Consider the following 19601-nt stretch of genomic DNA (forward strand, 5'->3'; position numbering starts at 1 on the left):
TCCGTGTTGGCAGGGCAACGAAGGAGAGGGGAAGAGGAAAGCCGTGCTGCATGTCGACTCCTCCACGCACCCCGAGTTTCCCGCGTTAATTTGAGCGACGCGCGCGCCGCTAACAGCGGCAGCGGCGGCATGGAGGGGGAGGCGGGAGGCGCGATACGAGACGAGATAGAGGTACGGGGTGGGGGGCACGGGGTAGGGTGGGGGGCACGGGGTAGGGTGGGGGGCACGGGGTAGGGGGGGGGCACGGGGTGGGAGGGGGCACGGGTTGTGGAGTGGGGCAGGGGAGAGAGAAGGCGTGGGGGGCAGCAGGGCCATGGCTATGGGAAACACGGCGAGCAGGGATCGGTGTTGTTTTGTCTGACTGGGTGGAGAGCGCAAGAGACCAGGGTGGGTAAACGCGTCGACCCACACGGTTTATTGCCCCGTGTTCTTGTACAGGGACATTGAGTTTGCAGGTCCATACGGCGTGCAGCCGTTTCAATACGGGCAAAACAACGCGTCTTTGTGTTTCTCCCTTGCGATGGCACTTTGTAGGATGCACGTTGAGATTTATAAGGGCACGGGGTGACCAATAAGGTCTGAATTGGGTCTGTAACAAGGTAGGGCACTGACAAGGAGGGGTTGACAGAATCCGGAAGGAGTCATTAGTCACCTTGGGGCCCGGCAGGGGTCGGCATGAGGCTGCTGACAGTAAGAGGCAGGGGAAGAGGGCCATATTCGCTGCCGGGTGTGGCATCCCCATTCAAATCAGTTCTGCGGTTTTATTTTGCGAGTTTGGCAAACCTCGACACACAACGAGCCCAACTCTTGAGAATGTCCCCAGGGGATCTTTTAACGCCCGCTGTAATACACCGCAGTAATAACCGGGGCAGCCGCTGAAATCGAACCGTGAATTTCTACAACAGAATTGGGGGGGGGGGGGGGGCAGCAGAGGTTTGTGAAGTAGAATCTGAAACTTTATTTATATTGGAGGAATCCAATGATCTAAAAAGCTCTTTTTCACAGATGTCCAGTAGGGACGGGTAAGAACGTTACAATAACAACAAAAATACAATTTGATAGTCGTGAAAAGTACAAAGGTAAACAAATCATACTCTTAGTTCTTTCGGTAAAGTCACGTAGGTATAAAATTAATAGATGACGTTTCGATCGCAACACAAGCCACCGTCTTCAGGTGAGACGGTCGCTTGTGTTGCGATCGAAATGTCATCTATTAATTTTCTACCTACGTGACTTTACCGTAAGAACCAAAGAGTGGATTCCTGCAGCCACGACAGCTTCAAATCAAGGTAAACAAATCACCCAAACACGCACAAATGTAATGACAATCGAGCCTGCATGCGGTGTGAGTTGACTAGTGGCCACGGTAGGTAATGACAGGGGTATCAGGTGTGAGCGCGAAGGGACTAGTGGCCACGGTAGGTAATGACAGGGGAATCAGTTGTGAGCGCGAAGGGACTCGTGGCCACGTTAGGTAATGACAGGGGTATCAGTCGTGAGCGCGAAGGGACTCGTGGCCACGGTAGGTAATGACAGGGGTATCAGTTGTGAGCGCGAAGGGACTGGTGGCTACGGAAGTGATCAAGAAAGGGAGCGTGGTCAGGCGACGGAAGGGGACGGTGGAGTCTGCCGGTGGAGCGAGCGTCTAGAGTCAGCGAGAAGGATCGAGAAGGAGGGCGTGGCCTCGTGTTGGTATATAAGGGGGAGATGCGCGGCAGACTCGGGGCTGTTGCGGTGGGGGTCTTCGCCTGAAGTCAGGTGAACGCGTCTTCAATAAAGTACCATCTCAAGAGAAGTTTGTCAAGTCATTACACGAATACAACTAAACCATCATCCTACGAGGCAAAGCCCACTGAGGTATTTACTTATTTTTAGAAGCGACCTGGCCACTAATGATAGCTCAACAAAGTGGCCCATCATTTGGATAGTTTGAGCAGCAAAATAATCTAAATCATATCAATGCATGTTTTTAAATGTGGGGTCAGACGCGTTCTTAAAACGGCAGCAGCAGCAGTGGAGGGAGCAGAGGACGTGCGACGCACGATTTATAATATTTATTTTGACTGGAGGAATCCGATAAGCTATAAAGCTGAGAATCGTTTTTTTCCCCTTTTTTCTGGCAACAAAAAACACCTTTAACAATGAATCATGTCTGCATTAACCACAATACTTGTGGTCAGAATGCAAACAAAAAACATACCCTGATAATATGATGCATTGCCTTTGAAACTGATTGGCCCACACCAGACAGCTAACACCGTTTGAGACGAGGCTCAAAAGAAAACTGTCTCTGGTGTGGACCAATTAGTATAGGAAAGGTAAACAAATCACTTAAAAATATATATGATATTTTTTGCCAGGTTTACCAGGTTCAGAAGAGGTGACCCAGATTCAGAGAAATTTTATTTCAGAGGCCCCTATCCCCACGTCCCCGTCTCCACGTGTGTGTGTCTCCATGTCCCAGTGTGTGTCTCCATGTCCCAGTGTTTGTCTTTCCCATATCCCCTTGTCTCCATCTCCGTGTGTCTCCCCATGTCCCCAGGCCCTTGACTGCCCGCTGCTACAGGGCTGGGACGGGGACGAGTCTCTGCTCTTCACTCCCAGCGAAATCCGCACCCGCCTCTTGCAGTTCCTGTTCTGCAGGTGAAATCATGAGGTTACCATCTTCACCACCTCCATCTTCACCACTCCATTCACTCCATCCTCACCCACCTCACCACTCCATCCTCACCACTCAACACTCCATCCTCACCACTGACCCAGCAGTCACGTGGCTTCAGGGGGCGATGTCGCATCTGCCATGCTAAGCATGCTGGTCAGTGCTGAGGTTGGTGAGGATGGAGTGGTGAGGATTATGATTATAGGTGAAGCCTGAGGCCGAGTAGACGAGTTTGTTGGCGTTGACCTCTGATCCCATGATTTCTGCACTTGTGACTCCTGACCCCAAACCCAGGGTTCACAGAAAGTTCCGGGAGAAGATTGATCTGCTGCCCATTGCTGTCCCCTCCACGCCGACCTCTGACCCCAGACTCCGGCGTGAGTGGAGCCCTGAGGGCATCGAACTTCCCTTCACCACCTCATCACTCCATCCTCACCACTCCATACTGTGCTTCCCACCCCATCCTGACCACCTCATCCTCGCCACCCCACTTCACCATGCTGAGCACTCACTACTCCATCTCACCACTCCACCATTATCTTTACACCCCTCATCACTTTCACTACTCCATCCTTACCAACATTACCACCCCAGCCCCAACGGCCTCGCCAACCAGAGGCAATGTTAGCTTCTGATCTCGGTGTTGTTTTGTTTGGTGGTAACCATCGGCTTGCTCTGCCGCGTCTTAGAGCTGGCCGGGTTCGGCGAGCTCTTGGGACTTTGCGCCGGTGACGACGTGGAAAGCGTCTCGGTGAGAACCCATCCGGCACACACTGCACTACACTACACACACCACACTACACCACACACACACCGCACACAGTATGGATAGAGCAATGTACTATGAATCCAGTGACCCGAGTTCGATCCCCACTCACGGCCAACATCAGTAACGAATATCTGAACCAGTCCTGGGCCTCCCCTAGGTCAACTCAGCCTTAATGAATACCTGGTGCTGTGTGTAAACATCAGCACTCCCTCGTGCGTCGTGCCGGCCTTCATAGATGCTCGCTAATGGCACTTGCCCCAAATGCCTGTTAAGGCAATACGGGTGATATTTGTGTAAAGTGTGTGCTCTCTAATTCCAGGGCACAGCTGATGTATCTCGGCAGCAGGAATTCTACAGACGGCTGCTGCAGCTCATCCACAGCAAGGAGCGCACAGAAAGGTGTGTTCCTTCCTGTGTCTATATCCGTGTCTCCCTGTGTGTCATCCTCCCTGTCTCCCTTTGTCCTCCCCATGTCTCTCCTTGTGGCATTCCCTTTCTATGTCTTTCCCTACTTGTGTATCCACTTATCCCTCTACCTGTCGCTCCTAAATGTTTTGTGTCTGATTAAGATGTGTTCCCCGATATCTTCTTTCTCCCCCCACCCCTGCCCATGTCCTGCTCCTCCCCATGTTAACCTTCTTGTCACGTTCTCCTCCCCATGCCCTCATTCTCATCCTCCCCGTGCCATCCTCCTCTCCGTGTTCTCCTCCTCCTCCCTTAATCATCCTGCCCCTCTCCATGCTCTCCTCCTCCCCATGTCGTTGCAGTGCCACGGGTGAGGACTCTGCCCTGCAGAGCCACGTACTGGCGTCACGCTGGTTCACGGCGGAGCTGAGCACCGGGCAGCTGCTGGGGGTGCTGGCGACTGGGCGCCCGATGACACTGGGGCTGCCCCCCTTGCTGGAGCATCGTGGTGGCAGTGGCGGCACCACACTCGGCACGCTGCAGTGAGCGTCGCACCAGTCGCAGTGACTGCACCACCACCACGGTCTCGTATAGTACAATACCACAATCATGTTATTATTCTTGCTCTTATTTACCCTGAACAGCCGCCACTGACTCATTTTTAGGAGGGTCCTGCCAAATTATAGCAGTACGGGGGCGATAGTTGCAACATATTGAGTGATTTGTGGTGATTCTTCAAATTTTAACCGTGATGCCAGCACACAGCGGCCTACTCTTGTGAATGGCGTCACGGGATCTTTAACGTCAACTCTTAGTAATAACCAGAGCGGCCGCTGGATTCGAACCGTAGACCTCTGCGACAAGCGGCGAACGTGCTATTGCTGGGCCGTGTCATTGCAAATGTAATGTGGACTTCAATGTAATGTGTGGACTTCTTCCGCAGGCAGCAGCAGCAAGAAGAAGAGGAGGAACAGCTGCAGGACCTGCAGCAGCGAAGAGACGCCCTGCAGCAGGAGCGGGAGGAGGAGACGCGGGCACTGACGCAGCTGCAACGACAGCTGCAGCAGCAGCTGCAGGTGCCGTGTGGGTGCACAGAAATGTGTGCATGTGTCTGTGGCTGCGCATTAGTGGTTAGCACGCTGTGCTACAAACACAGTGACTCGAGTCTGATTCCAACATCGGTGAAGACCAACATTGGTGAAGAATATATAAACCGGTCCTGGGCCTCCCCTAGGTCAACTCAGTCTCAAATGAGTACCCAGTGTGGTGTGTAAATAAAGCGACGAGGGAGACAAAGGCGGTAGGGTGGGTTCTAGCCACCCTTGTGTGCTGCGCCGGCCTTCATAGGTGCTCGCTAACAACACTTGCCCCCACTATCTGTGTAAATGCTAAACGGGGGATCTTTGTCATTGTTCCCTTTTGCAGGCCAGGCAAGCTGCACCATCGCACACCGTGCCTCCTGTGGCCCAGGAGGGGGCGACACAGGAGGGGGCGACACAGGAGGCCACCCTGCAGGCCTTGACCCTCGCCCTGCGCGAGTGTCAGCGTCTCGCCGCTGAGTTCTGCTCGCTGAGTGAGGGCGAGCTCCGCCTGCCGGCGCCGCCGGTCTGCAGCCGCTCGCCCCCAGCCGTGCCCTCCCGCCTGGGCCCCCTGCTGCACGAGCTGCACGCGCATCTGGGCTCGCTGGCGCAGGTGAGGAGGAGCGCTGGCACCAAACGTCTATTGCAGCTTGGGCTCCCAATGGTGCCAGCCATAGTGGTAGCTAATGGTGGCACTGGTGGTGTTGATGTTGATATTGGTGCCATTGCTGATGATGTTGATGATGTTGTTGATGGTGTTGATGGCGGTGGAGCAGGCGGCTGATGCGCAAGCGCGGATATTGTCCGAGTGCCGCGAGATCCACGCCATGCACGACACACGGAGGGCTCAGCGCACGGAGCACAGCGTGGGTAAGACAGCGGCACGCGCAGCAGTGACACACGCAGCAGTGACACACGCAGCGGTGGCGCACAGCGCTGTCTGCAGGGGTGCGTTTATTGTCTCCTGGTGCTACGACCACTCACGACGTCCCCCCACTTCCGCCCCCATCCCCCAGAGTTTGAGAAGATAAAGCGCGACTCCAACTCCTGGGTGACCACGTTGGCCGAGGGGGCCGGGCTGTGAGTCGCCCCTTCCCCTCACACCGGGAGGGAGTCGCCACTTTCCCCGTGCCGTATTGGTACCATCCTCGCTGCCGCTCACTAATAAATCTGTGCGTGAACATAAAGGCGCCTGTCTGTGTGCGTGTGTGTTTGTATGTGCATGCGTGTGTGCATGGTGCTCAGCCTCTACTGCACTCTTACTACGGCTGTCAAAGTGCTGCTGCCGCCGCCGCCGGTGGCAGAGAAAAGTATTTTGACTCGTGGCATTTGTACCCCAGGGTCAGAAGCGATGTATAATGTAACGACATACTTGATGGAGGAGAGGTTAAATCATATAAGAGTACAACGTCTTATATCCGACCTTCAAGTATCTACCCTGAGCGATCACCACCCACGCCCAGTGTAGTATTGTGCACTGGGTGTAACTGGTTTTCTACAGATATTCACTAATCTGACCTATTTGGTCCTCAGTGAGTGGAACGTGTGGCGTCGTATCGGAGAGCATTCTGACCCTGCGGTCCAAATCCTTCGGAGGTCTAACTCTTCTATCTCTAAGCCGTTGCCGCCCGGGGGTCGCCAGCCTCAGGCCGGGCTGATCTGGTTGTGCCGCGGGGGCGTTGGGCCCGGCGGCATGACGGTGTCGGCAGGCGGCGGTGGGGCACTTTCGTCCGTGGGCTCGTTGAGCTTCACAGCGCCGCACGTCACAAACTCCACGGCGCAGGCACGGAACTGCACAGAGACGAAGGGACGACCGCAGTGAGCACCCCGCTGGTGAAATGGTGTGGGGGGAGTGGGGGTTCAGATATTGCGAGCTGGTGTTGCTGAGAGCGATGGCTAAACGGAGCTCTGGTGTCGAGGTGTGGGAGCCCTGGTCTGGGAGTGACTGCACTTGAAGGAAGATGAGCCTCTTGAGGGGCCAATGGCACCAACAGCAGGGTAGTGGCGACCCTGAGTAATCTAGTGATTGTTAAACACTGACGAGCCTCTTGGGGGGCGATGGCATCGCAACGCCCTGGCCGATACTGCGGGGGCGCTAACCGTCTGGCTCACAGTGGAGTTTCAAGATCACGTGGTGTTTTAAAATGAGCAGGCCTCATGCCAGCGTCACGGTCAAAACATCTGGGTTCAAATTAACAACGTCCCAACAGGGAGGGTTAGCAAAACGACACGAGCCCTCGCTCCTGAAGCCCTCTCGTCGTGGCCAGCAGACCCCGACGTTGGCAACAATCTGCTGAACATATTGTCATACATGTAGGCTTTCACGACCAATATCCATAATATAGGTTTTTTGGGTTAGATCGCGTAAATATATAAATGTGTCGTTAAACCCGCCGCCACCCGACAGCCAATTATTAAGGTTTGTCACTAAACAGAACGTGCCAATTCGTTACTAGTACAGCGTAACGGTGTATTGGAGTACTCAGATTGTAAATGTTGTGGATTTGTAAATGTTGTGTACTAGTAACGAATTGGCACCTTCTGTTTACGTGATAAACTTTACTAATTGGCTGTGTCGGGTGGCGGCGAGTTTAACGACACATTTATATTTTACACGATCTAACCCAAAAAAACCTTTATTATGGATATTGCCATACGCAGGAATAAAATAGAATGGTCCAAATTTGCATATTCCGAAAAAATTAAGTGCAGTAATATTAGAATTTGGAGAACACACAAACAACATTGCCCCCCCAACTGCGAAACCACTGCAATCGTGTCTGTGAAACACGGTGTCACCTTGGTTCTCTATGGCACCCTCCGTAATGCAACAGCTCCGATACCAAAGGCACTACCCAGGTTTCTCTTGAGTTCTCACCCGGTTGAACAAAATGCACCACTGTGTGTGGTTTGATGCAGAGCTCACTTGGCGGTTGAGGAAGAAGTAGATGATCGGGTTGTAGATGGGGCTCGTTTTGGCGAAGTACATGGGCAGCGTTGCAACCAGCGGCGGGATCTGTGTGCCCGGTGCGAGCACCACGCAGAGCGCCAGCACCGTGTAAGGCAACCAGCACGCCAAGAAAGCGCCCACCATGGCCAGCACCATCACCGTGGCCCGCATCTCCTCCCGCGGGTCTGGGTGCCCGCCCACGCGCTTAATCTTCTTGTTCAACTGGCGGGGAGACGGCAGAGGAGGCTTTAAATAGGGGAGGGGGGAGGGTGCGGGGGGGAGCAAGGTTTGGGAGTCACCTCCCTCTGACCCAAGCCCGGTCATCAATGACTGCACAAAAACACAATGACGGCACGTTAAATTTGGTTCCACACTCAATTTTACTAAAAAAGGTTCCATATGCAGGGCAGGTGAGAGAGTTTTACCATCCCAACCATTTTGACCAGAGATTTTTGAAAGACGTAGCTCTGTGATGTTCACTTGCGTGGGCCGTTCTCTAGAAAAGTTGGTTCCCAACCTCTCTGGACCAGGGGAGCAGTGGCAGACCTTCAAGTTTTGTCAGCGGGTCAAATGCTGGAACAGTTCCATGGACCACTGCTCTCGGAGGCGGCGTGGCCCACACAGTGGCCCAAGGACCACGGGAGGCTGGGACGCACCGCTGGAACGCAGCATCTCGCTGCTCTGCGAGAGCTCCCGATGGGCTCTCCATATCGACACCGCGAGAACAATCGGGATAACATTTGGCGGGGGGAGGGGGGGGAAGGTTTCTCAAAAGGGTTGACGGATCACAGGCGTACTACGCCACCACGCCCGACTATAGCTCCTCCCGTACGACAGTTGTCACATTGGATGTTAACCATGGTGGAGGTGTGGTGTGAGGGGGGGGGGGGGCTGTGTTGGAGTCCTTGGGAAGGGGGGGGGGATTACCGTGTGCAAGGAGCAGAGAACGTTTCCGTATGAGAAGACGATGATGGAGACCGGGAGCACGAAGCATGCCAGGAAGTACGAAACCTGAGAATACACATGGGTGGGTACTACTTCCCCACCCAGTACTCCACCTGTGCTTCCCCACTGCTTCCCCAGTACTCCACCTGTGCTTCCCCTCTGCTTCTCCAGTACTCCACCTGTGCTTCCCCTCTGCTTCCCCAGCACACCACCTGTGCTTCCCCACTGCTTCCCCAGTACTCCACCTGTGCTTCCCCACTGCTTCCCCAGTACACCACCTGTGCTTCCCCTCTGCTTCCCCAGTACATCACCTGTGCTTCCCCACTGGTTCCCCAGTACACCACCTGTGCTTCCCCTCTGCTTCCCCAGTACACCACCTGTGCTTCCCCACTGCTTCCACAGTACACCACCTGTGCTTCCCCACTGCTTCCCCAGTACACCACCTGTGCTTCCCCTCTGCTTCCCCAGTACTCCACCTGTGCTTCCCCTCTGCTTCCCCAGTACACCACCTGTGCTTCCCCACTGCTTCCACAGTACACCACCTGTGCTTCCCCACTGCTTCCCCAGTACACCACCTGTGCTTCCCCAGTACTCCACCTGTGCTTCCCCACTGCTTCCCCAATACTCCACCTGTGCTTCCCCACTGCTTCCCCAATACTCCACCTGTGCGTCCCCAGTACTCCACCTGTGCGTCCCCAGTACTCCACCTGTGCTTCCCCAATACTCCACCTGTGCGTCCCCAGTACTCCACCTGTGCGTCCCCAGTACACCACCTGTGCTTCCCCACTGCTTCCACAGTACACCACCTGTGCTTCCCCACTGCTTTCCCAGTACTCCACCTGTGCTTCCCCAATACTCCACCTGTGCTTCCCCACTGCTTCCCCAATACTCCACCTGTGCGTCCCCAGTACTCCACCTGTGCGTCCCCAGTATTCCACCTGTGCTTCCCCACTACTTCCCCAGTACTCCACCTGTGCTTCCCCAATACTCCACCTGTGCTTCCCCAATACTCCACCTGTGCTTCCCCAATACTCCACCTGTGCTTCCCCAATACTCCACCTGTGCTTCCCCAATACTCCACCTGTGCTTCCCCAATACTCCACCTGTGCTTCCCCACTACTTCCCCAGTACTCCACCTGTGCTTCCCCCATGTTCTACTTTCCCAAAGCACCCCTCCCCTGCTGCCCCCACCGACTCTTCCCCCCCCCCCCCCCCACGCTTCCTCACATGTCTTCCCCCACGCACCAGGTACGTGTAGTTGCTGAGTGAGCGCCGCTCCCAGGCAATGGAGCAGGACGTCTGAACGCCCTCGGGCCCGTAGGCGCTCCATCCGAGCAGCGGCGCCACGGCCCACACGAGGCAGAAGGCCCACACGAAGGCCAGGCCTCGGCGGGCACGGGGCCACCCGCCCCTCATCGAACAGCCGTGGGTCACCACCAGGCGCCGCTCGTAGGCCAGCAGAGTGAGGGACCAGAGGGACACGCAGCCTGGGGGAGGGAGACATGAGGAAGTAAAGCAGAAGCCACAGGGGTTGCTCGGTACAACTTGAGCTGGTGAATGCTGCCAGCAATGCTGCCAGCATTCACCAGCAGCGGTGTCCACCACGGACAGCTGATCACTCAGCACCATTTAAAAATATTGGGCGCCACCACATCCTGCCTCGTGTTATAATTTCAGAAACTTTGGACTCTTGGACTGCAGTCGATCCACGTGAGTCGTGGGTCCCGAATGGAGACAGACAGTTGGATGGAGAGAGATAGAAACGAGTAAGCCGTGAAGCAGGTTCAGGACGTGAGAAGTGTGGTTGCCGAACGACGTGATTTGGCCGCGTTCTTCTCAGAGCTGGGACCTCGATGCGGAAAGTTCTGTAAGCCTCGGGGATGTCGGGAACGAGGCCGAGAGGCGGAACGAGAGAGAGGCGAAGAGGAAACCTCTAGATGGGGCAGGCAAGCTGGTGAAGGGAGGTGGAGCCAAGGACCTGACATTGGGCAGAGGACTGGAAAAGGTCACTTCCTGCTTGTCTGAAACAGAACCTCCTGGTGCCATCATCCCCCTTGTGTGTAATGTGTGTATGTTGAACTTCTTTCGCATTGACTCCTGCACCTCTCTGCTGAACCCCCCTGTGACCCCAGTCTTCTCTTACACTGCCCCCCCCCCCCCCCCCCCCCCGGCCGGTCTCACCGAAGTAGTTGACCGCGAATCCCTGGAAGACGCAGCCGGCGTGGCCAATGTGGCGTAGGGAGCCATGGAAGTTGGAGACCATGGCGATGGTGGTGCCGCACAGAGACATGAGCAGATCCGACACGCACATGCTGAGGATGAGCGCGTTCAGCGGGCTCCGCAGGGACGGGTAGCGGCAGGTGATCACGATCACCTGAAAACGCCGTCGCCACGAACTCCTCACTGTCACCATCACCTCCACCGTCGCCTCACCACCACCGTCGCCTGTTCACCACCACTGACACCTCTCCACGCCACCACGTCCTCACCATCACCACGACCTCATCTTCCTCACCACTACACCATCACCATTACCTCATCTTCATCACCACTGCGACATCCACATCACCACGTCTTCACCATCATCACGACCTCCTTACGGCCACCATCACCTCCCCAGTAAACATAGAATGTTGGGCCAACGGTTCCAACCACCCCCACTCACCACCTGCTCACTACCTGCTCGCCACTCGCCACCCCTCACTACCCCTCACCGCACCCTCCCCCTCATCATCGCGCCAGCCCCACCAGCGTATTGTTGACAATGGAGAGGCTGGCGTCGAGGAACATGATTGCCGCCAGGACGCTGTAGCCGACAGGGGGGAAGATGGTGGGGCCTGGCGTTACCGCGCCGGGCACCGCCACCGCCGTGCTGCTGTTCTGCTCCTGCATGGTCCTCACTGGGAAGGGGAGGAGGAGGCCGCGAGTTTCGTGACTCTGGATGGGCTCTTGCAATGAAGCCTCTCAGCTACCCACACCCTATCCCAAACTCAACTCTAGCTCAACCCAATCCTAGCTCAACCCCAACCCTAGCTCCACCCCAACCCTAGCTTAACCCAACCCTAACCCTAGCTCCACCCCAATCCTAGCTCAACCCCAACCCTAGCTCCACCCTAGCTCAACCCTAGCTCAGCCCAACTAGCTCAACCCAACCCTAACCGTAGCTCCACCCGAATCCTAGCTCGACCCCAACCCTAGCTCCACCCAACCCTAGCTCTATGCAATCCTAGCTCCACCCCAACCCTAGCTCCACCCAACCCTAGCTCCACTCAACCCAACCCTAGCTCCACCCAACCCTAGCTCCACCCCAACCCTAGCTCCACCCAACCCTATTCCACCCAACGCAAGCTCAACTCCAACCCTAGTCCACACAATCCTAGCTCCACCCAACCCTATCTCCACCCAACCCTAGCTCAACCCCAACCCTAGCCCCACCCAATCCTACCTCCACCCAACCCTAGCTCCATCCAATCCTAGCTCCACCCAACCCTAGGTCCACCTAACCCTAGCACCACCCAACCCTAGCTCCACCCAACCCTAGCTCCACCCAACCATAGCTCCACCCAATCCTAGCTCCAACCCTAGCTCCACCCAACCCTAGCTCCACTCAACTCAACCGTAGCTCCACCCAACCGTAGCTCCACCCAAACCTAGCTACACCCAACTTTAGCTCCACCCAACACTAGCTCCACCCAACCCTAGCTCTACCCAACCCTAGCTCCACCCAACCCGTGCTCAACCCCAACCCTAGCGCCACCCATCCTAGCTCCACCCAATCCTAGCTCCACCCAAACCTAGCTCCACCCAATCCTAGCTCCACCCCAACCCTAGCTCCACCCAACCCTGCTCCACCCCAACCCTAGCGCCACCCAACCCTAGCTCTACTCAACCAAACCCTAGCTCCACCCAACCCTAGCTCCACCCAACCCTAGCTCCACCCAACCCTAGCTACACACAATCTTAGCTCCACCCAACCCTAATTCCACCCAACCCTAGCTCCACTCAACCCAACCCTAGCTCCACACAACCCTAGTTCCACCCAACCCTAGCTCCACCCAACCCTAGCTCCACCCCAATCCTAGCTCAACCAAACCCTAGCTCCACCCCAATCCTAGCTCAACCCAACCCTAGCTCCACCCCAATCCTAGCTCAACCCAACCCTAGCACCACCCCAATTCTAGCTCAACCCCAATCCTAGCTCCACCCCAATCCTAGCTCAACCCAATCCTACCTCCACCCAACCCTAGCTCCATCCAATCCTAGCTCCACCCAACCCTAGGTCCACCTAACCCTAGCACCACCCAACCCTAGCTCCACCCAACCCTAGCTCCACCCAACCATAGCTCCACCCAATCCTAGCTCCAACCCTAGCTCCACCCAACCCTAGCTCCACTCAACTCAACCGTAGCTCCACCCAACCGTAGCTCCACCCAAACCTAGCTACACCCAACTTTAGCTCCACCCAACACTAGCTCCACCCAACCCTAGCTCTACCCAACCCTAGCTCCACCCAACCCGTGCTCAACCCCAACCCTAGCGCCACCCATCCTAGCTCCACCCAATCCTAGCTCCACCCAAACCTAGCTCCACCCAATCCTAGCTCCACCCCAACCCTAGCTCCACCCAACCCTGCTCCACCCCAACCCTAGCGCCACCCAACCCTAGCTCTACTCAACCAAACCCTAGCTCCACCCAACCCTAGCTCCACCCAACCCTAGCTCCACCCAACCCTAGCTCCACCCAACCCTAGCTACACACAATCTTAGCTCCACCCAACCCTAATTCCACCCAACCCTAGCTCCACTCAACCCAACCCTAGCTCCACACAACCCTAGTTCCACCCAACCCTAGCTCCACCCAACCCTAGCTCCACCCCAATCCTAGCTCAACCAAACCCTAGCTCCACCCCAATCCTAGCTCAACCCAACCCTAGCTCCACCCCAATCCTAGCTCAACCCAACCCTAGCACCACCCCAATTCTAGCTCAACCCCAATCCTAGCTCCACCCCAATCCTAGCTCAACCCAACCCTAGCTCCACCCAACTCGAGCTCAATCCCAACCCTAGCTCAACCCAACCCTAGCTCCACTCAACCCAATTCTAGCTCCACCCAACCCTAGCGCCACCCAACCCTAACTGAACCCAATCCTAGCCCCACCCCAACCCTAGCTCCACCCAACCCTAGCTCCACCCCAACCCTAGCTCCACCCAACGCTAGCTCAACCCTAACCCTAGCTCCACCCAATCCTAGCTCCACCCAACTCTAGCTCCATCCAACCCTAGTTCCACCCAACCCTAGCTCTACCCAATCCTAGCTCCACCCAACCCTAGGTCCACCCAACCCTAGCTCCACCCAACCATAGCTCCCCCAACCCTAGCTCCATCCAACCCTAGCTCCACCCAATCCTAGCTCCACCCAATCCTAGCTCCAACCGTAGCTCCACCCAACCCTAGCTCCACTCAACTCAACCGTAGCTCCACCCAACCCTAGCTCCACCCAACTCTAGCTCCACCCAACACTAGCTCCACCCAACACTAGCTCGACCCAACCCTAGCTCCACCCAACCCTAGCTCCACCCAACCCTAGCTCCACCCAACCCATGCTCAACCCCAACCATAGCGCCACCCATCCTAGCTCCACCCAATCCTAGCTCCACCCAACCCTAGCTCCACCCAACCCTAGCTCAACCTCAACCCTAGCTCCACCCAACCCTAGCTCCACCCAACGCTAGCTCAACCCCAACCCTAGCTCCACCCAATTCTAGCTCCACCCAACCCTAGTGCCACCCAACCCTAGCTCCACCCAGCCCTAGCTCCACCCAATCCTAGCTCCACCCAACCCTAGCTCCACCCAATCCTAGCTCCACCCAACCCTAGCTCCACCCCAACCCTAGCACCACCCAACCCTAGCTCCACCCAATCCTAGCTCCATCCAACTCTAGCTCAACCCCAACCCTAGCTGCACCCAACCCTAGCTCAACCCCAACCCTAGCTCCACCCGACCCTAGCTCCACCCAACCCTAGCTCAACCCCAACCCTAGCTCCACCCAACCCTAGCCCCACCCAACGCTAGCTCAACCCCAACCCTAGTCCACCCAATCCTAGCTCCACGCAACCCTAGCTCCACCCAACCCTAGCTCAACTCCAACCCTAACTCCACCCAATCCTAGCTCCACCCAACCCTAGCTCCATCCAAACCTAGCTCCATCCAAACCTAGCTCCACCCAACCCGTGCTCAACTCCAACCCTAGCGCCACCCATCCTAGCTCCACCCAATCCTAGCTCCACCCAAACCTAGCTCCACCCAACCCTAGCTCAACCTCAACCCTAGCTCCACCCAACCCTAGCTCCACCCAACGCTAGCTCAACCCCAACCCTAGCTCCACCCAATCCTAGCTCCACCCAATCCTAGATCCACCCAATCCTAGCTCCACCCAACCCTAGCGCCACCCAACCCTAGCTCCACCCAACCCTAGCTCCACCCAATCCTAGCTCCACCCAACCCTAGCTCCACCCAATCCTAGCTCCACCCAATCCTAGCTCCACCTCTACCCTAGCTCCACCCAACCCTAGCTCCACTCAACCCAACCCTAGCTCCACCCAACCCTAGCTCCATCTAACCCTATCTCCACCCAACCCTAGCTCCAACCCTAGCACCACCAAACCCTAGCTCCACCCAATCCTAGCTCCACCCAACTCTAGCTCAACCCCAACCCTAGCTCCACCCAACCCTAGCTCCACCCAATCCTAGTTCCACCCAACCCTAGCTCCACCCAACCCTAGCTCAACCCCAACCCTAGCTCCACCCAATCCTAGCTCCACCCAATCCCAGCTCAACCCCAACCCTAGCTCCACCCAACCCTAGTTCAACCCAACCCTAGCTCCACTTAACCCAATTCTAGCTCCACCCAACCCTAGCTCCACCCAACCCTAACTGAACCCAACCCTAGCTCCATCCAACCCTAGCTCCACCCAACCCTAGCTCCACCCAATTCTAGCTCCACCCATCCTAGCTTCACCCAATCCTAGCTCCACCCAATCCTAGTTCCACCCAACCCTAGCTCCACCCAACCCTAGCTCAACCCCAACCCTAGCTCCACCCAATCCTAGCTCCACCCAATCCTAGCTCCACCCAACCCTAGCTCAACCCCAACCCTAGCCCCACCCAATGCTAGCTCCACCCAACCCTAGCTCTACCCAATCCTGGCTCCAACAAACCCTAGCTCCACCTAATCCTAGCGCCACCCAATCCTAGCTCCACCCAACCCTAGCTCCACCCAATCCTAGCTCCACCCAATCCTAGCTCCACCCCAACCCTAGCTCCACCCAACCCTGCTCCACCCCAACCCTAGCGCCACCCAACCCTAGCTCCACTCAACCAAACCCTAGCTCCACCTAACCCTAGCTCCACCCAACCCTAGCTCCACCCAACCCTAGCTACACCCAATCCTAGCTCCACCCAACCCTAGCTCCACCCAACCCTAGCTCCTCTCAACCCAATCCTAGCTCCACCCAACCCTAGCTCCACCCAACCGTAGCTCCACCCAACCCTAGCTCCACCCCAATCCTAGCTCAACCCAACCCTAGCTCCACCCCAAATCTAGCTCAACCCCAATCCTAGCTCCACCCCAATCCTAGCTCAACCCAACCCTAGCTCCACCCAACTCGAGCTCAACCCCAACCCTAGCTCAACCCAACCCTAGCTCCACTTAACCCAATTCTAGCTCCACCCAACCCTAGCTCCACCCAACCCTAGCTCAACCCCAACCCTAGCTCCACCCAATCCTAGCTCCACCCAACCCTAGCTCCATCCAACCCTAGCCCCACCCAACCCTAGCTCTACCCAATCCTAGCCCCACCCAACCCTAGGTCCAGCTAACCCTAGCTCCACCCAACCCTAGCTCCACCCAACCCTAGCTCCACCCAATCCTAGCTCCACCCAATCCTATCTCCAACCTTAGCCCCACCCAACCCTAGCTCCACTCAACTCAACCGTAGCTCCACCCAACCCTAGCTCCACCCAACTCTAGCTCCACCCAACACTAGCTCGACCCAACCCTAGCTCCACCCAACCCTAGCTCCACCCAACCCGTGCTCAACCCCAACCCTAGCGCCACCCATCCTAGCTCCACCCAATCCTAGCTCCACCCAACCCTAGCTCCACCCAACCCTGGCTCAACCTCAACCCTAGCTCCACCCAACCCTAGCTCCACCCAACGCTAGCTCAACCCCAACCCTAGCTCCACCCAATCCTAGCTCCACCCAATCCTAGCTCCACCCAACCCTAGCGCCACCCAACCCTAGCTCCACCCAGCCCTAGTTCCACCCAATCCTAGCTCCATCCAACCCTAGCTCCACCCAACCCTAGCTCCACCCAATCCTAGCTCCACCCAATCCTAGCTCCACCCCAACCCTAGCTCCAGCCAACCCTAGCTCCACTAAACCCAACCCTAGCTCCACCCAACCCTAGCCCCACCCAACCCTAGCTCCACCTAACCCTATCTCCACCCAACCCTAGCTCCACCCCAACCCTAGCGCCACCCAACCCTAGCTCCACCCAATCCTAGCTCCACCCAACCCTAGCTCCACCCAACCCTAGCTCCACCTAACCCTATCTCCACCCAACCCTAGCTCCACCCCAACCCTAGCTCCACCCAACCCTAGCTCCACCCAACCCTAGCTCCACCCAATCCTAGCTCCACCCAACTCTAGCTCAACCCCAACCCTAGCTCCACCCAACCCTAGCTCAACCCCAACCCTAGCTCCACCCGACCCTAGCTCCACCCAACCCTAGCTCAACCCCAACCCTAGCTCCACTCAACCCAATTCTAGCTCCACCCAACCCTAGCTCCACCCAACCCTAACTGAACCCAACCCTAGCTCCACCCAACCCTAGCTCCACCCAACCCTAACTCAGGAGTCGGCAACCAAAATAGTAAGAGACATTTTTCGAATTCGGCACAAAACTCTTATTTCAAGAGCCGCAATGGAATGTGGATACATACAAACATGACGTCACGAAGCAGTCCTTCAAGAGCCGCATGCGACTCGGGAGGCGCAGGTTGCTGACCCCCACCCTAGCTCAACCGTAACCCTAGCAAAAGTGACCAGAGTCAATAGATGCGGAAATTAACGTAATTAAAGATTCAAGAGGGATCAAGCATTTCACGGTGCAGCATGAATGAAACCGCTGTCATGACGAAGTAACCAGGGCTCAACAAAACATAACCGAGGTTTCTTCTCAGGCAGAGAAGAAGGTTAGGGAGAGGAGAGGGTTATGACAGAGGAGAGGAGAGGGGATATTCTTTGACGACACCTCTGTCTCGTTACAGCTACACTGCGATAACGAGGCGGGGAGGGAGCCTCACCAATTGTCTATCCCGGCGTATGTCTCACCGGGTGTGTCTCACCAGTCGTGCTCTCGCCAGGTGAGCTGACAGGTGAGTTGACAGGTGCTGGGCGTGCTGCAGTCCACGCCACGTTGCTCTGCGCTGCGGTTGGAGTAAGCCGTGAGTGGTGAGCTCACAGTGCCGGCATAGATGTGAGTCGGGGGGGGGGGGCGGGTGATTACATCTGTTTCCCAGCGGTGACAAATGGGGGGCACAGGGGGGAGGTGCCAGGGCGGATAATGGATTATGAGGAGGGAATGGGAGGAAGGATCTGGATAAGAGAGGAGGGAGCAGAAAGAAAGAGGAAGGAGGGAGAAGAAAGAGAGAAGTCGGTCAGATCGGTAAACGAGGAGGGAGAACTGCGTTAGAGGAAGAGCTATAGGTAAGAGGGGGGGGGGGGGACAGGAGGAAGAGGCAAGAGGGAGGAAAAAGATGGAACAGAAAGAGGATGGAGCAAGCGGAGAAGCTGGCACAGAGAAGAGTGGGGTAGGAGGGCTAGGTGAGTGGGAGAGACGTCGCTAGGAACAGGAGGACGCAGGGTGGTGCAGGAGGGGGCAGCAGGATTAACTCCGGGGCACCGTGGCCCCAGGGCCCCCTCCCCCCACGATCCCCGTGCGGAGCTGAACTCTTCGGATTACCACGGCCCCTTTGTGCCGCCCGTCCTTGGGACGTCTCCATAAAACCTGAATCCGATCAAAAAGCGGCGGAGGAAAAATTAATTTTGCCGCAAAGGATAGATTAGTAAATGGAATTTGTATCGTCCTGATGCCTCTTACAGAGCACTCACTCGGATTGCTCATGGCAGTTAAGACCAAAGCTGAGCGGTCATCGGGGCGGCCAAGGCAGGAGGCACATGACCCGAAATGTATCGCTCCAGAACTCAGAAGCCAAGCTGGGTTGAGCCTGGTTGGTACTTGGATGGAGGACCGCTGGGGAACACAAGGTGTCGTAGGTTCGGGCGATTTTTATGCACTTTGCCAAAAGTTTAAATGCAGGTCGCTTCTTAACAACCATATCTGATCATTCGAGCAATCAATTCCTCTGTCGGTTATCGGTTCCATTCCGCCACCGATTGGATAATACGAAAAGTGTTGGGGGAAGAAAAAATCAGTCTTCACCTCTTGTCTCCAAGGGTGGCACTGAACATGGGAGGCTGGTCGGGGCTTGGGATCGTCATCAGCATCATCAACCTTGTCACACCAGGCGTGGCTTGTAGGGGGTTTCCAGCCTTCGTAGAAGCAGGGTGTGGGAGTGGTCAGCCACTTTCTAAATGGGCCCGAGTAATCGACCACAAAAAACAGCTGTCGATCAGGATTTAGAGTCGAATGATCAAACTTAATCGACACGTTGACCCCATTCAGAAACCGGGAACACCTCCGCTATCACACCACACAGGCCAGAACTCA

The 19601-nt window shown here is 56.2% G+C and overlaps 2 protein-coding genes across 4 annotated transcripts; one reads left to right on the top strand and one right to left on the bottom strand.

Moving 5' to 3' along the window:
* Positions 1-129: 129 nt before the first annotated feature.
* LOC116951171 (uncharacterized) lies at positions 130-6099 on the top strand. The gene is made up of 11 exons (XM_076073635.1): positions 130-197; positions 282-387; positions 2543-2643; positions 2954-3036; positions 3349-3410; positions 3748-3827; positions 4196-4375; positions 4777-4909; positions 5259-5525; positions 5689-5782; positions 5929-6099. Exons 1-11 carry the CDS (start codon positions 130-132, stop codon positions 5994-5996), a joined length of 1242 nt encoding a protein of 413 aa, XP_075929750.1. The 3' UTR covers positions 5997-6099.
* LOC116951273 (pinopsin-like) lies at positions 5850-19460 on the bottom strand. 3 transcript variants are annotated; one of them, XM_076073607.1, is made up of 7 exons: positions 18217-19460; positions 11556-11707; positions 10989-11181; positions 10053-10294; positions 8790-8873; positions 7839-8084; positions 5850-6703 (listed from the first exon to the last, which is right to left on the bottom strand). In XM_076073607.1, exons 2-7 carry the CDS (start codon positions 11697-11699, stop codon positions 6557-6559), a joined length of 1056 nt encoding a protein of 351 aa, XP_075929722.1. In that variant the 5' UTR covers positions 11700-11707; positions 18217-19460; the 3' UTR covers positions 5850-6556. The 3 variants fall into 3 exon arrangements, with proteins under 3 accessions (XP_075929722.1, XP_032825679.1, XP_075929723.1); XM_032969788.2 differs by having other exon boundaries at positions 18203-19460; XM_076073608.1 differs by lacking the exon at positions 18217-19460 and adding an exon at positions 17812-18196.
* Between the last annotated feature and the right edge of the window lie 141 nt (positions 19461-19601).

This window comes from Petromyzon marinus, chromosome 42 (genome assembly GCF_048934315.1).
Source record: "Petromyzon marinus isolate PM22_M1 ecotype Great Lakes invasive population chromosome 42, UKy_Petmar_22M1.pri1.0, whole genome shotgun sequence".
NCBI classification, from domain to species: domain Eukaryota; kingdom Metazoa; phylum Chordata; class Hyperoartia; order Petromyzontiformes; family Petromyzontidae; genus Petromyzon; species Petromyzon marinus.

Excerpts from the sequence above, each read along its gene's own strand:
- LOC116951273 (XM_076073607.1), bottom strand. The coding sequence starts at position 11,699 with ATGCAGGAGCAGAACAGCAGCACGGCGGTGGCGGTGCCCGGCGCGGTA. Across the intron at positions 10,295-10,988 it reads ATTCGCGGTCAACTACTTCG|GCTGCGTGTCCCTCTGGTCC; the intron begins GTGAGACCGGCC and ends TCCCTCCCCCAG. Across the intron at positions 6,704-7,838 it reads ACTTCTTCCTCAACCGCCAA|TTCCGTGCCTGCGCCGTGGA; the intron begins GTGAGCTCTGCA and ends GTCTCTGTGCAG.
- LOC116951171 (XM_076073635.1), top strand. The coding sequence starts at position 130 with ATGGAGGGGGAGGCGGGAGGCGCGATACGAGACGAGATAGAGGTACGG. Across the intron at positions 5,526-5,688 it reads ATCTGGGCTCGCTGGCGCAG|GCGGCTGATGCGCAAGCGCG; the intron begins GTGAGGAGGAGC and ends GCGGTGGAGCAG. Across the intron at positions 5,783-5,928 it reads GCGCACGGAGCACAGCGTGG|AGTTTGAGAAGATAAAGCGC; the intron begins GTAAGACAGCGG and ends CCCATCCCCCAG.